The sequence below is a fragment of the Triticum dicoccoides genome, chromosome 2B, assembly GCF_002162155.2.
Source record: "Triticum dicoccoides isolate Atlit2015 ecotype Zavitan chromosome 2B, WEW_v2.0, whole genome shotgun sequence".
Lineage (NCBI taxonomy): Eukaryota > Viridiplantae > Streptophyta > Magnoliopsida > Poales > Poaceae > Triticum > Triticum dicoccoides.
In genome coordinates this window covers 415,488,381-415,504,086 of record NC_041383.1, presented here as the reverse complement: position 1 = coordinate 415,504,086, position 15,706 = coordinate 415,488,381, and the positions used below count along the sequence as shown (strand labels likewise).

General features: G+C 42.3%; 3 protein-coding genes across 4 annotated transcripts; 2 read left to right on the top strand and 1 right to left on the bottom strand.

Annotated features, from left to right (window-relative positions):
- The first annotated feature begins 513 nt into the window (after positions 1-513).
- LOC119363971 (metal tolerance protein C4-like) lies at positions 514-7,067 on the top strand. The gene is made up of 13 exons (XM_037629360.1): positions 514-947; positions 1,048-1,105; positions 1,694-1,826; positions 1,933-1,988; positions 2,217-2,331; positions 2,445-2,502; positions 2,585-2,703; positions 2,925-3,044; positions 4,342-4,443; positions 4,522-4,594; positions 5,553-5,620; positions 6,556-6,616; positions 6,699-7,067. The coding sequence occupies exons 1-13, from the start codon at positions 650-652 to the stop codon at positions 6,821-6,823; spliced, it is 1,386 nt and encodes a 461-aa protein (XP_037485257.1). The 5' UTR covers positions 514-649; the 3' UTR covers positions 6,824-7,067.
- A 3,328-nt stretch (positions 7,068-10,395) lies between these two features.
- Positions 10,396-11,607, top strand: LOC119363970 (protein phosphatase 1 regulatory subunit INH3-like). The gene is made up of 2 exons (XM_037629359.1): positions 10,396-10,891; positions 11,272-11,607. Exon 1 carries the CDS (start codon positions 10,495-10,497, stop codon positions 10,873-10,875), a length of 381 nt encoding a protein of 126 aa, XP_037485256.1. The 5' UTR covers positions 10,396-10,494; the 3' UTR covers positions 10,876-10,891; positions 11,272-11,607.
- A 918-nt stretch (positions 11,608-12,525) lies between these two features.
- On the bottom strand, positions 12,526-15,035 carry LOC119363969 (probable ribonuclease P/MRP protein subunit POP5). Of its 2 annotated transcripts, none has more exons than XM_037629356.1 (4): positions 14,834-15,031; positions 13,663-13,869; positions 13,404-13,541; positions 12,526-12,942 (listed from the first exon to the last, which is right to left on the bottom strand). In XM_037629356.1, the coding sequence occupies exons 2-4, from the start codon at positions 13,832-13,834 to the stop codon at positions 12,794-12,796; spliced, it is 459 nt and encodes a 152-aa protein (XP_037485253.1). In that variant the 5' UTR covers positions 13,835-13,869; positions 14,834-15,031; the 3' UTR covers positions 12,526-12,793. The 2 variants fall into 2 exon arrangements, with proteins under 2 accessions (XP_037485253.1, XP_037485254.1); XM_037629357.1 differs by having other exon boundaries at positions 12,809-12,942; positions 13,411-13,541; positions 14,834-15,035.
- Between the last annotated feature and the right edge of the window lie 671 nt (positions 15,036-15,706).

Here is a 15,706-nt window from a genome sequence, read left to right as displayed (position 1 = left end):
CTAGGTCTTCTTCTTCCTTCCCATGTAGCTTCATCCCTGCCAATTGATCCTCCAGTCCTAAGTCAGCATCATGGAGATTTCCATCTGAATCTTCGATCTCATCCTCATGCTCCCTCCTCTCCTCTGCGTCCCGTCTCCCTCGCCCGTTCTACTGAGTCCCTCCACTTCCAGCTCTTCCTCACCCCCCAGCATCCTTTCCGATCTGACATGCCCTACCGCCGCCGCCCCCGATGCTAAAGCCGTCGACCCGCCTTCCTCCTTCCCCCCTAACTTCTGCTGCGATGGTTCCGCCATGCAAACGGATCTGCGTGGCGGAGATAGGTTGATCTCACTGGCGGCCGAGAGAGAATCAGCCCCCAGCAAGATTTCACGTGGACTCCAGCTTTTCGCCAGAGGAGAGGTGGAACCCTAAACCTAGGGGTGGGTGGGTGGGTTAGTTTTACAATTTTGTTCGAGCAAAAGCCTAGTTTTACAGGACGCCGAACCCTAACTTGCACGAGCCCAGTCCAGCCCACGGTGCACCCAGAATCCCCCAAACCCACCTAGAGCTCTCCTTCCTTTGCGTTCTTCTATCGCTTTCCCTCGAATGGAAGCTGCGCCACGCCCGCGGCAGCACCAACAGCACCACCGGCGGGGCCGGCATCCCTAAATGCGCCGTCCTCTCGCCGCCGCCGCCGCCCTCCGCCTCCGCCTCCTCTCATCATCGTCCCGCCCCCTCGTCCCCTCGCCCTTTCCACTCCACCACCTCCTCCGCCGCGACGACGACCGCGAGGATCGACATCCAACGCCCCCGCCTCCGCCATTCTCGCCCCGCCCGATCTTCGGCTCCGCCTCCGGTGCCCCCGGCCTCCTCGGCCTCCGCGGGTGGCGGACGTTACCCCCGGCAGCGTCACCGCCCCGAGGCACCGTCGCGGACGCGCCCCCTGTCCTGCTCACCATCTCCCGCAGTAAGACCAGTGCCCCTTCGTTTTTCCTGTCCGTGTCCTCGTTCTGGGGTTCGTCAGGCATCTTACGTTTGGTATTGTTGCTGTTCCTGTTGGGCCGCAGGTTATTCTTTGCGTGTCGCCAAGACCAAGAAGCAGACACACTTCGACGATGAGCACAGGTAATTCGGACGATCCTTTTTGTTCTAAAAACTGCGTAGTTGGCACACTGCTATTAATCAATTGATGGATTTGCGTGTTTCGGCCATGCTTTTCTTAAGGAATCATTTTAATTGCTCTTGTAATATACTTATGTGCTATGATGGGGCAGAAATGCTATTGCCTCTATATTGTGACTGGACGGAAATGTTATTCCATTTACAATGATGGAAGAGTAATGATTGTGATGGGAGTGATGATGCTATCTATGCTTGAGAGGAAAATATTGTAGAGTATGTATCTTTTCCATTTTAGAGGACAGATGGAAGCTATTTCTCCATCCAAACCGAGGAAGAAGATCCACTCTGAATAGTTTTTTTTCATTTATGATGAAGTATGAATTATGATGGTCTTTCTCTATGAAACACTCATTGCACTGTCATTAAGGGTATTCAGTTTTGTGTATTATCATATGAGTTATTTAATATTTGCGTTAGCAATTATTTGCAAAATAGTGACCATTAATTTATTATTGCATGCTTGAATTATTTCTCAAGGTTCTGTATTGATATACACTTCATTTCATGCAACTCCTGTTGGTTTGATCTCAGCCATCGAGCGGTTAACACGGCACTTTGGTGTAATTTCCTTGTCTTCACGCTGAAGTTTGGTGTGTGGTTTTCAACATCTAGTCATGTTATGCTAGCTGAGCTAGTACATTCGGTGGCAGACTTTGCTAACCAGGTAACTTTACCTTTGCAACTTAAGTTCGTGTTTCTTTTTTTCCTGTCTATTTCTTGACCTGGAGTGAAGTAGCATACCCAGAGACTAACTGCCTATCAAAATTCAGGCTCTTCTTGCATATGGTCTGAGAAGTTCAAGACGTGCTCCAGATGCTCTACACCCGTATGTATAACTCTTTGATTTTAATGCATGCTTTGCCAACAAAGATCTCCCGTTTTTACTGGACTATTAGTGATAAGGAAGAACCCTGGTATTAATCACTGTATAATAAATAATATTCTCTAGAGAACCAGTGATAACTGATAAGACTGTCTATATATGACATAAATTGATGTGGTGCCCTGTGTCTTGACTTAATGATTGCTTACCCTAGCTTAATCTCTTTTGCAGCTATGGTTATTCAAAAGAAAGATTTGTATGGTCTTTGATATCCGCGGTTGGAATATTTTGCTTGGGTTCAGGTGCTACTATTGTGAATGGAGTTCAGAACTTGTGGAGTTCTCAAGTATGATGCCAGTGTATCATTTGATTCAGTAGAGAATTTTGCATGTACATTCCATTTTATCATCAAATCTTATCCCAAGTACAGTTTTCATATCTTATACTTATATTACACAGCCTCCCGAGAACATTCACTATGCTGCATTAGTGATCGGTGGGTCGATCCTAATTGAAGGTGTTATTCATGAAAACCTGTTGTCTTTATTTGTTTTAGTTATTTAGTATGGTTTAGTTGACAGATGCTGTTGTCTCTCTAGGTGCTTCACTTCTTGTTGCTATAAAGGCTGTTAAGAAAGGTGCAGCAGCAGAAGGAATGAGTATCAGAGACTACATCTGGCGTGGTCATGATCCAACTTCAGTTGCTGTTATGACTGAAGTGAGTAATGTGTTCTAAACTACCTTAGTACCTCTCTCTTGTAGTCCAATCACTTCCTGCAACTGAAATCCTGAACTTGCATCTGTGCCCTTTTTTATGATTAATTTAGTTGCCCGCATTTGCCATCTTAATCATATTTCTTGTTTACTTACCAGTTACCATTTATTCATTACTTCTTAACTTCCTTGATTCCTTCTCATATCCCAATAATTGTCCGACAGGATGGTGCTGCTGTTACAGGTCTTGCTATCGCAGCAGCATCTTTGGTGGCTGTTCAAATGACAGGAAACCCCATCTATGATCCAATTGGTTCTATCATTGTTGGTAACTTACTTGGAATGGTATGCTAATTTTTCCGTTTCATGTTTTTTCGTTTTGCTTCTGTCAGCTTATATTTGCTCTGTTTGTACAAACGAAGAGTCAATACAAATGTATTTTTGTACTCTTTTGTGCTCTGTACTTGAATTATGCTGCCCTACTGACAATTTTGCCATATTTTCTGTACACATTTTCATGAGAATCTGAAACAAATTGAAATGAATATCGTCATGTTTTCGCATTGAGCAAAGCCACACATTCCGCCATTTGAACTCTCTACCCGATTATATTTTCTTATTGAAATTATCTTTGTTTGAACCATGAGTTGGTTGCGAGATCTTATTGGTTTCAGCTCTACCCTACCCCAACTTGTTTGGGACTAAAGGCTTTGTTCTGTTGAAGTGGCACACTGCATAGACTGCATTTGTTTGATTTGTGAAGCTCTAAGGCCAAAAGTTTCATAACTGCCACCGCTAGTCTGCTATAGTGGCGTTATGTTTCTTGATGTATATTTTTTTGTCAATTGCGTTAAGTCTGAAGTATGTTCTATTAAACTTTTATTTTGTAAGAGGTGCATACTTTTATTTGATTGCTAGTTTATTCCTTTTTTTTTGTATCACTTGCCTCACACATCCTGCATTTGGTTTCATAGTGAAGCTGTGTATGCTATCCATGCTCTAGTGTTAGGTAAACTGAGAATTGATACTGTGAGGCAACACTTCCTATTTATTACTCCCTCTGTTCACTATTATAACATCTTTTGAATATTTCAATATGGACTACATACGGAATGAAATGAGTGAACAAACACACTAAAATGCGTCTATATACATCTGATTCAGAAAAAAGTTAGAACATCGTGAACAGAGGGAGTACCTGTGAAAAACCCGTGAGAAAGTCATGCCAGAGCAACATGTTTGTTAGCCTAACGTTATAAAACCTAGTTTGGTTAGTATGGGATAAAACTAGTATAACTACAACCAGTTTCACTTGAAAATTAACTTATAAGCTTTAAAAACCACAATTTCCTGTTTTTTTTATGCAGAACTATAATAGACTATTACAATGACTGTCGACCAGCTTCAACCAATTAATGTTTTCACTAAATGCTATTGGAACTGAATAAGGGCTTCAAGTATACCCATAATTTTCACACAAATGGTTTCTGCAAAATCCATTGGCCATACTTAAAATGACCACTATATGTTTTCATCTGGGTTATCTTTGCTCTGATGGTTTGTTCAGGATTTGCATCTGTTTGTTCATTCCTGCTCATGTCTTGTTTCAAAGCAAGATTCAACAATTGTGCTATCTCTGTAGGTTGCGATTTTTCTCATCCAGAGGAACAGGCATGCTTTAATTGGTAGGGCCATTGATGATCATGATATGCAGCGAGTTCTTGAATTTCTGAAATCTGATCCGGTAACTTCCGGATGACTTTATTTCATAGTACAATGCTCAGAAGCTTTGTTATGAAGCTGATGTTATTACATCTTGCAGGTTGTAGATTCTCTTTATGATTGCAAAAGTGAGGTGATTGGGCCAGGGTTCTTTAGATTCAAAGCAGAAATTGGTATGACTCTTATCATGTGCCATATTCCAGCTTACAATTATTCTAATTTATTGACACTTTTAGTTCATAGTTTTTAGTCTAGCATGTCTCTTTTTTGAATTAATAACTATGGAGCAGTTCTTTTTTGTTAACCTTGTTGTTTCTATTTGTTGAATTGGCACATCATTCCTTAGTATATGATGTTTCTTTCTGGAAGTTAATAGTTACAGAGCACTCTTTTTAGTTAGCCTTGGTTGTTTCTATTTGATGAATTGAATTTGCTGTAAATGACCGAGTTGATATTATTTATCTGCAATGGATGGCCCTATCATCTATTAACTTATTAATCTTGAACCTATCGCTTTACAAGCATCTTTCTGTATGGCTATTGTATGACCATTAAGAAGGAATACACTTTAGTGAGCTAACTTCATGAATTTGCAGTTGGCACTAACTCATAATTTACTGTTATGTTACCTGAGGGAATTAATGTCCGACATCCCCACGGGACGATGACTTGCCTGCAAAGGATTTTCCCCTCGGGGTTCATATGACTTTGCAGTTGGCACTAACTCGTAACTGTTATGTTACCTGAGGGAATTAATGTCTGAAATCCCCACGAGACGATGACTTGCCTGCAAAAGATTTTCCCTTGGGGTTCGTATGAGAGGAAGAGTGTTGTATAGAGTTATGGGTGCGGGGAGAGGCAGTGGGTGGAGTGCCAGTGAATACTAAGAGGGTACCAAACTACTGCATGTGTATTCATCTGTTATCACGAAACAAAAAACAAGCATTATGGTATGCAAAACATGTATGTATACGAAGGATATTTCAAGGGGTAGCCCTTACAATTTGCTAATTTGTTGACTCTTCCCATCCATATTTGCTAACATGTTGAGCTCATCTATACTCGCTTGCTGAAATTCCTCTTACATTTCTGATCTTGTCTTAACAATTTATTGACGTAATCATCTCACAGATTTCAATGGAGTAGTCTTGGTGCAAAATTATCTTGAAAGGACTGGACGTGGAGTATGGGCTAAACAGGTGTCTTTTCTACTTTAAAGCAACGTAGTTATTTTGCTCTTTTTAATGAGTATATTGGTATTGCTCTGTTGCCAGGTTAGTGAATATTTGCTAATTTATGTGCCTATTATCTTAAACTGATGCAATCACTCAATTTCTTTGTCGAAATTCTAGGTAGTCTTTGTATTGCTCTTCTCGCTAGTATAGTCAAGCTTTGGCTAGAGTGTCAGCAGTCAGTCAGTGATTGATGTTTAGTGGATTCTTCAAGACACCGACTTTAACTTAACATCTACCTTTACTGAGAGTTGTGTAATTAATATTTCACTCATGCTAACTAGGCGTGATAAAAATTTGAATTAACTGCATGTCCTTGTTGTAAGCTGCGGAAATATCAATTGGAAGCCCTCAATTCAATGTCAATTTTGTGCACTTTGCATAATAGGTCTCAATAATCCTCCCAAAAATACAGGGTGTAGATGAAAAAAGGATTTATAATTTTATACTGAAAAGTTTCATCCAAATTGCTTGGTATCGCAGCATGAGCTGCATCTTTGCACTGCCCATCTTTATATCTCTGATTCACACATTTAGACGAGAGGAGGGGTTGCACTCGATGCATTCCTTTCTGAGATGATTGTATTCGAGCAGTTCAAAAAACATGTCCATGTTGTAAGATGGGAAAATTTCAAGTGCAAACTCCCGTTTGATGTATAATTGTACTCTCAGCATGTAAGCATCTCAATAATCCTCCATAAAAAGTAAGGTAGGGTATAGATGAAAGGAGGATTTATAGCTAAAGTTTCATCCAAGTAAGTTGGTTTGAAGTACGAGTTGCATCTTTGCACTGTGATGGCTAATATTGGCTATTCCTTTTTCAAACATCCTCTCTTGGTCACCAATCTCAATAGATCATCGATATCATTTCTCTATAACCTTTTATCGATTCGTTTTGACAGTTCCGGGAGGCCTCGTTGAGTAAGGATGATGCGGAGCTACGAAGGGTTATGGCTGAGTATGGTATGCAGTATGTTGCTCTAGTCGCAATTTGTATGCTTGTTATCATGTTCTGACAAGGCACGCGTTACTGCTGCCTGTACAGGTGAGGGTGTGGTGGATGCTCTGGGATATGAAGTGGATCGGCTGGAGTCAGAGATACAGAAGATTGTGCCTGGAATCAGACATGTCGACATCGAGGCGCACAACCCAGACGGGCTTTCAGTTTAGAGCAGCAATTTCTGTACATTTTTATTGATATATTCGGTTGATTGATCACACTTGCTGATCAACGCCAATCTGATTTGTTCTATGACCTCTGCATACTTTTTACCCCTCAGTAATTCAGGCCATTGTCTCCCATGTAAGAACGAGATGCTTACAGTAATGCCCTACAGAAAGTCAGTGGGCACATAATCTTGGTGCTCACGTGTTGGATATGTTCTGTGGCACGGCAAAGATAGTGTGCTGTCAAGATTTATTGCAAAATCAAAGCGTCTCCATCAACCTCCAACCCAACTGCTGATAGGGTGGCAATTAAACATGTTGGTTCCCCGCCGCGTTTCAGATGAGCTTGAGTAGCAACTCAAAACAACGAATGCTATTGAACCATCTATGCTATATAAGCTGCTCGGAATTTACTGGTCATATGGGTGCATTGTATTTCTGTCTGGAATTAGAGTAACACTTTGGTCATACATGGGATTTGGAGGTACTGGGAGAGGACTTTTTTTTCAGATGAGCTGGAGTAGCAACTCAAAAAAGAGGATTTTTTTTCTTTAGATGAGCTTGAGTAGCAACTAAAAAAAAAACGGGAGCACGGGTTTTTTCCTTCCGCAAGAGTCATGGTTTTGCTCCCGCGAGAGGCCACAACTGTGCCTCTCGCGGGAGCAAACTGTGACTCTCGCGGAAGGGAAAAAAAGAAGAGAAAACGCGTTCTTTTCCCGTTTCCGATGAGGCATGGCTGTGACTTTCGCGAAAGCACAACCGTGCCTCTTGCGGAAGCAAAACCGTGACTCGTGAAAGGGAGGAAAAAAAAGAAAACGCGTTCTTTTGCGCAATTTTTTTTGGAGATTTTTTGATCAAAAAGCTAAGGAAGACCGGTGGAAAACCAAAACGTTGAAAAAAACCGAGGAAAAAACCGTTAAAAAAGCTGAAAACGCATGCAAAAAAACAAAAAAAAAATAGAGGGAGCGCCCAGAGCGCGACACGTGGCAAATGGCTGAGAGCGTGCCAAGTGGCGCTGATCGTTGCGAGGCTCTCGAAGAAGCGCTCGTTAATTAGTTGCTCTCTGTTTCGTTTCCTGAGCACATCAAGCCCAGCCAAAAGTGGAGAGCTCTCTTCCTCCCAAAAGATCAGCCTGAAGGGAGGATGGATACTCTCCCTTATAAAGGGGGTCTAGCCTAGGAAGCGCCTATTCTTGTAAAATTAAAAATAATACTCCCTCCATTTACTTATACAAGGTCACCATGAAATATAAATTTTGCATCTACATAAGGCCACTAACAGTAATCGAGGCAAAAATTAATGATGTTTTCTCGTACTAACAAATTGTTACTTGCATGCATGCAGTCATAATGACACTTAGGCTAGCCATAGTGGGGGTAACATAACTACTCCCTCCTTTCCGGTTTATAGGGTTTATCTCAAAATTTTAGTTTTTCCATTTTATAAGGCTCAATTTGGTTGTTTTCCATCACATGTTCAGATTCTAAGGTGCATTAAATCATTGCATGCAAGTATTAAGAGAAAATTGACTAATGCATGTAATTTATGCATGCATGCATTGCAATTAATGCATTGGTAAACATACTTTTTTGAGAAAAACAAGAGCATTAATTGGGTGCTTTTGCAAACTCCAAAAGGTATTCCACCACTCACCATCTACCTTGATTGATGAGATTTTTGAATTGAGTCTTATAAACCGGAAATGAGGGAGTAGTATCATGTACTTGGGAGTTGGGACTCGCAAACATGCTTATGTGGCAGGCAATTAAAGAAGAGAGAGAGGATCATAGTAACATAGGTAGATACCGTATCACAATAAATGTTATGCTACTATGTGTCATATATGATAATAAATGAGACCACCTATGATACTATGCACTATGGATGTAGTATCATACACTAGTATCATATGCATAATACTAGTGTACTATGTTACTCCCCACTAGGACCAGCCTTAGCTAATTCCTCCATTCAATTTTCTTACATGTATGCGGTGTATTAATGATCCCAGTAAACGAGAAAAAAATTTGGTTGCAAAACATATATTAAATTTTATCTTGGTATCTGTAATTTAAGTTTGTGGTCTTGTATATAAAAATGGAGGGAGTAGCAAAAAATTCAATTTTTTTGAATTTTTTGTGATGCAAGATGCACAAAACTGTGATGTTCGTGCAAAATTTCAGCTTGTTTGGACATTTAAATAGCTCGTGGCAAAAAAGACAAATTTCAGGTGTCCGAGAAAACAACACTATTCACCCCAGATTTTGTCACGAGCTCCTCGAATATACAAATAAGCTGAAATTTTGCACGAACATCATGCATTTGGTCATCTTGCAGCATATTCTTTTTAGAATTGTTTGAATTTTTCTGCTATTTCTTTATATTTTACTGTTCACTAGGTGTAAATGAGCCCGTGTACCAAATTGAATTTTTGGTCTAGCCTCACCATGTTGTCAGGGTTTATAAAACCATGTCATCCGAACTAAAGAACGTAGGTTCCACCTATCAACGCGCCATGCAGCGGGCATTCCACACGTAGAAGAAAATAATATAGACGTATACATAGATGACTTGGTCGTGAAGGGGATCATGTTATCCCTGACCTCGTCCAAACCTTTGAGAACAGGCAAAAGTATTGAATCATGATTAACCCCATCAAGTGTGTCGTCGGTGTATACCTGGCCATGGGATATTCGACCCGGTCTTGCCCGCGGGCCGGGCCTGGGCCTAAGTTTTGAGTCTGAAGGACACGTCGGGCCGGGCCTGGGGCTAAGTTTTGAGCCCAGAGGACACACATGGCTGGGCCCGGGCCTAAGTGTTGAGCCTGAAGGACACACCGGGCCGAGCCTGGGCTTGCCATTCTTGCATTTTAGGGAAGAGGCTCGATCCAAGGCCCAATTGACCTTTTCACTGTCGAGCCGGGGTTTGGACCTTAAAATTAGGCCCTATGGCTGCCCTGGACCAGGCCCTAGCCTAGGTTTTCTGATTTGGGCTTTGTTAGGCCCGACCCATAGCCCAACCAGGCCCGGCAGATGGCCATGAATACTTCGATGTAGAAGCGAGTAAGATTCTCGGATAATCGAGGAATCGAGACTAACGAGAAGAATATAAAAAAATGTAAGGGACATGAACTCTCCCAGTCACGTGAATAAAGTACATAAGCTTACGGGTCTATGGTTTCACTATGACGCTTTAGATCGCAACTAGGAGATAAGGGCCTTGCCGAGAACACCAATAATGTTAAAGTTCTAAAGGTTATATCCTTTTGCCTCAAAATTTACGGGTAGCATTTAGATGTGACTAGCAACATATAAAAATGTTGTTTTGATTTTTTTTAACATTTCAAAAATTACTTTTGGGTCGGGAGCACATGCTCTCGGAAGCCAAATTGAATTTCCAACCTTATTATTTTGTTAATACTCGTGCAGCTTTAAGTTGGATTTTCTGACAGAAACGTGGCGAACTGGTACAGTATAATCAAATGGGAGACAAATGTGCTCTACGCCCTCAAAAGGGAAAAAAAAGTGTGCTCTACGCTCGGACTTCCATCGTTCCAATTTCCCAACGGGGCACCGCAAGCCGTGAACGAAAAATAAAAATCCAAAGGGCAACGAAAGGGGGGAAAGTTTAGACAAGCGAGAGAGTAAGGAAACGAGGGGAAATCGCAGATCGCTATGGCTACCCGCGGGCCGCCTCCGTCGTCTTCGTCATCCGGATCCGTGACCGTGACGATCGACCCCTCCCCTTCCTCCTCCGCCCCCGCGGCCGCCCCGCCGCCGCCGGAGACGGTGGTCCTGCGGCTGAAGCGGCGGGCGAAGAAGAAGGTGTCCTGGAAGGAGGGGACCGTCGACAACGAGTCCCTCGGCCGCAAGAGCTCCAAAAAGTGCTGCATCTTCCACAAGGAGGTGCCCTTCGACGAGGACTGCAGCGACGACGAGGCGGACGGCGGCCGCCGGAATCCGCATGGGGACGCCGGCGAGGGTTCCAGCGGCGGCAAGGGCGGCTGCTCTTCCTCCTCCCACGGCCATGAACACGGCCACAGACACCACCACTGAGCTCCGGTTCGATAAGGTATGATTTGGGGGTCGTTGATGCTTGTTGATCGATTTGTTGCGGTAGATTTTGAGATTAGATGTTTGGGAGTTTCCAATCTATCATCAGTCTCGGGAGAATTCTGTTGCAGGGTAGTATAATCAACAGGCGAATTGGAGGATCAGTTACGACATTCATTTATACGAAATAGAAATGCTAAGGCTCCTCTTTGTTTTGTGTCTAATCTCCAGAAGTATTTATTTGATCTGAGGTTTTGTATAGTTGTAAGAATCATTGTCCATAATAGAAAGCTAAATCACACTGCTCCGGTATGTACTGATATAGAGTATGCGTAGCTTCCATGATCATAAATTCATAATCTTGTAAACTGATTAGGTTCTGTCTGGTGTTATCCGCAGGCAACTTCTGATGGGCCTCCTTGTCTACGCTTGATGTCGTCAAGGAAACATTGCTTCTGTGTGCCAAAAACATTAGGTGAAAAGCTAGTTTTACCATATCCTCAAACTTGCAAGAGGATGCACCTTTTATATCAAACTGTACTGTTGCTTACATGCAATCCAATGTTATAAGATGTATAAATGCAACACCTGTTATCACTGTCGTGATTCGGTGAGTTTAAAAATTGTCAGGATGTTCTTGGATATTCTTTTTGGCACCTCATTATCCTTGTGGCCGGAAAAGCACCGTGTTGTCTGTTTATAAAGTGATGGTTGCTTGTCTTTGCAGATGCTTTATTTGCCTGTCTCAGTTGTAACATGCCCTGATAATCAGGATACATGTAACATTCGTGACCTTTCTGTTGAATGTTCCCGTCATCCAAAATCAATGTATGGGATTCAAGTAATGCTTTGAGTGTGAAGTTGCTCGTCAATTTTGTCATATAAATTTTGAAGTTGAATTTGAAGCGACTTGCTTACACAGAAACAGATGGTATTTGTGGTAAACACGGATTTATGTTGGGAGTTGGTTAAAAGGATGTGCCAGATTGTCGCTTGAGCTTTTCTTGTGCTCAGTCGTTGTGGAACTGCTCTGATTCATGGTTTTGCTCTTATCTGGTACTCCCCCGTCCCAAATTACTTGTCACACAAATGGATAGAAATTGATGTATCTAGAACTAAAAATACATGCAGATACATCCATTTCTGTGACAAGTAATTCGGGGCGGAGTGAGTATTAATTTGAAGGGACTGAATTGATCAGGTAAGATAATTGATAGGTATGCATGGTTGTGGCTTGTGGGACTGAAAACGCCAACCAAATTTTGTTTCCATCCATTCCCTCTTGCACAATTTGTTTTGTGTTTTATCAGGGGTGATGTGCCTACGTATCCCCAATCTTATTGAAGCTAGGTGGCAGAGAGCACTAAGAGATAAAATAGTTTGCACTTCAGCAAATGATGTGGGTTGTGTCACATAGGCTAGCTGGTTAACCTCTGTTTCGCTTTTGCTACAAGTCCGTCAAAGTTTGCTGTCTGGATTGATTTGCTTCTCATGCCCCATATTTATTGACCTAGTAAAATTTTACTCTCGCTTTGCTTCCTTTGAGGGCATTGTACTATTCACTTTCTGCTTTTCATCAGTGAAACTATCATGTAGCGTATGCTCTTGTTGCAAAGCGTAAACATCAGATTCAAGAAACATGAAAACGCTTGATAAAGTGTAGTACCAGCTTAAAGAAACAGGAAAACATTGGCTAAACTGCATCATTCTTTTGTGACATACCAGATGCTGGCTTAATCATGATTAGTTACACAACATTTCTTGCACAAGAACATCATTTTCCACAAGCTCCCTCCAGAATGGGCCTTTTTTGGGCATGGAAGCTGGCTTCTTGTGGCGCCTTGGACCGAGCAACGACAATGCCGTTTGTCTAGATTACTGGTTCTTTTCCAGACTGCTGGCATGGAACAAACTTAATTTACTAACTGTCTAATCCTTTAAGTTTGGCAAAGCAACTCTGCATGGATTCGATGATCTCCTGCGTCATACGGTCACCAGCAGCCAGCTTGTACTGCTCAAACTTCGCTTCTTCGCACTCCAGCGCGGCTTTCTTGCAGGCCCTGATACTTCCTGGATAGGAGTAGATTGATGGTCAGCTCTGAACTGCCACAATCGGCCTTGCAAAACATTCTTTCTGTTAGGCATGGCAGTAAAATAACTAGCACATCAAAGGATATAAGGATGAGCATCAAAACTATACATGGAGTAGCATCATCAGGCCAAAGTTTGCGCAGAGACAAAACACTCAGAACCTAAGTCTGGGCTCTATACATGGAAAAACATACATCATCAGGCCAAAGCTTGTGCAGGGAATACATCAAAACCAAGTCTCGGGGTCTCGGTGAGAGAATTAGTTTCAACAAACTCAAAAAACACATGCATGCACAAAAACTAGAAAGGAGGTCATGTGATTGCTAACTGAACTTTACCTTACACTCAGAAGTACTAAGAAGCAGATTGTTAAATAGACTCATGGTGCAACAAACCAATTGTTAAAAGGAAAAGAACAAAGACATCAATTATCCACTTACCACTCACATCCAAGAGGTTGAACGATACTGGGATCTTCCCAATGCTCTTCACCATTGTGATAGCAGCCCACACTTTCTGGTGATCTTCACGCGACACTCGGATTACGCAAAGCTTCGTCACAGGATTTACATACTTCACTGCAGAAGATGACCAGAGATCAGAAGTACTTCTACAAGTCTAAACAGAACCGGAAAACACACCCCAAACACTTATGATGCAACCTAGAGGAATTAAAGATGCTTTAGAAATTATTAGCACCTTGCAATGATCCAAGAGATGCAGCTAGGCCACATTCCCCAAAGTTGAGCTGGATGCTGTCTCTGATCACTTTGGTTATGTTGAACTGGGTGAGGATGACAGGATCAGCCTCTCCTCTGCTAGCGTCGATAAAGACCTCCATCACCATGTACCTGTTCTTGAAATGAACCATTGAGTAAAACCACTTGCGCCCCTGCTTATCGTGACCTGGATTGTCATGAAGATGAATAATGATCAAAATTCAAACAACGGCACCTCTTTAAGAGAAGCAATGCAGTAAGGATCCAGGCCAATAAAAGATATATCTTCGCCACTATACCGTCAAAAGTACACACAAGTACACACCGCTACAGTTTTCCGTTTGGGTATTGAAGTTTCAAAAAAATAATCAAAGAACCACCCTTGTTCTTCTGTTTTGAAAACCTATAATACATTAGGCAAGAGATATAGAAAAAACACCACCCACGATTTCATGTGTGCAATTTTTTTTCCATCTAATAGACTAGTAAACAAATGCAGTCAAGGCTAATGAATATTTACGATTCCAAATAAAAAAGCCATTTGATCTAATAGATAAGTCCACTCATTCCTCACTGCTAAGTGCTAACTTGCTGCTATGAATCAATGGGCTGTTATAATGGATCATGTTCCGTTCTCATAATCAGATTCTCAGACGGTGGAAACTCGACATAACAATAGCTAGCAGATTCATGGAGCCAGGATTCGAGAAAGTCCCAGGCCAAAAATCAAGCAGCTAGAAGTTAGAACTATCCTAAAAAGTACCCCACGGCAAGCATAAACAGATTAAAGGAATATGGCTCCATGGCACAAATTTGAACTTCAACACTTGATGATCCAACAAAGTAGATTAAACATGACCAAAACAACATATAATAGAGCAGGGATACAAAAGATACTACCAGATCAAATCATTGATTTCACTGTTTGATATGAGCTTTACATGACCTACAGAAAGAACCTACACCTTGAATAAACAGTATTTCTATAACATGAATTGATAAGAACATATATCAATGCAAGCCCTAAGAAAGAAAATTTGACAAATCAGGGAAATCACCTAGATAGACTAGACTAGTGCCGTGATAGTTAGAAGAAAAAACAACCAGGCTAGTGCTTGATGGGGATTGGGGTTGGGTCTTGGGGAAATCACCTGTTGATGGCAAGCTCGCAGAATCGCGGGTAGCGCAGCTGAGGGCCGGGGTCGAGAGGGGCCGGCGAGCGGCGGCGCAGCAGTCTAGCAGAGGTGGGGGAGCACGCGGAGGCAGCCAGGTCCCGGACCGCGCCCCCAGCCCGCAGGCCGCGCCTGTCTGCTCTGCTCTCTCTGGGCCGTCTATTGGCGGAGAGTCTGGGCTGAAAGTGCTTGAGGCCATGTATAATGATGCTATCCTATGAGTGCCACGTAGGATAAACGATAAGGTAGAGAAAAAAACTCATAAGAAAAGCCTTATTTCTCTTTATTTTAATATCACTAAGTTACATGTAAAACTTAAGATAAGACTATCTTATCAACCATTATAATAGGTAAAATAGGCTTCCTGGCACCTTGGGGCCAATCTCTCTCTCCCTCTCTAAAACTTGTTGCTCCATTGATTTGAGTCTTGTCTCCACGCTTTCGGCCCTCCTCGGTCCCTCAACATCGCAGATGTGCAGCACTCCCTCACGCATCTCAATGGTTTGAGGGTGTTGCAGCACCTCCGCGAGGTAAGGGTTGATGACCTTCTCGAAAAACTTGTCCTTGGGACGCTGGAAGACGTCATGATGATCTAGATCTGTCAGACAAACATCTCGAAACAAAAGCAGAAGATTTTGTCGTGGTACGGTGGTCAAAATCTTCGAAAGATTATATAATGAATTTTTACCGACCAGAAGAAGTATCGTGCAAGAAAGCGGAGTCCAGAGGGCACACGAGGTGTCCATGAGGCAGGGGGCGCGCCTAGAGGGGTAGGGCGCGCCCTCCACCCTTGTGGATGCCTCGTGTCTCCTTCGGACTACTTCTTATTTTCCTATTTTTTTTTAAATATTT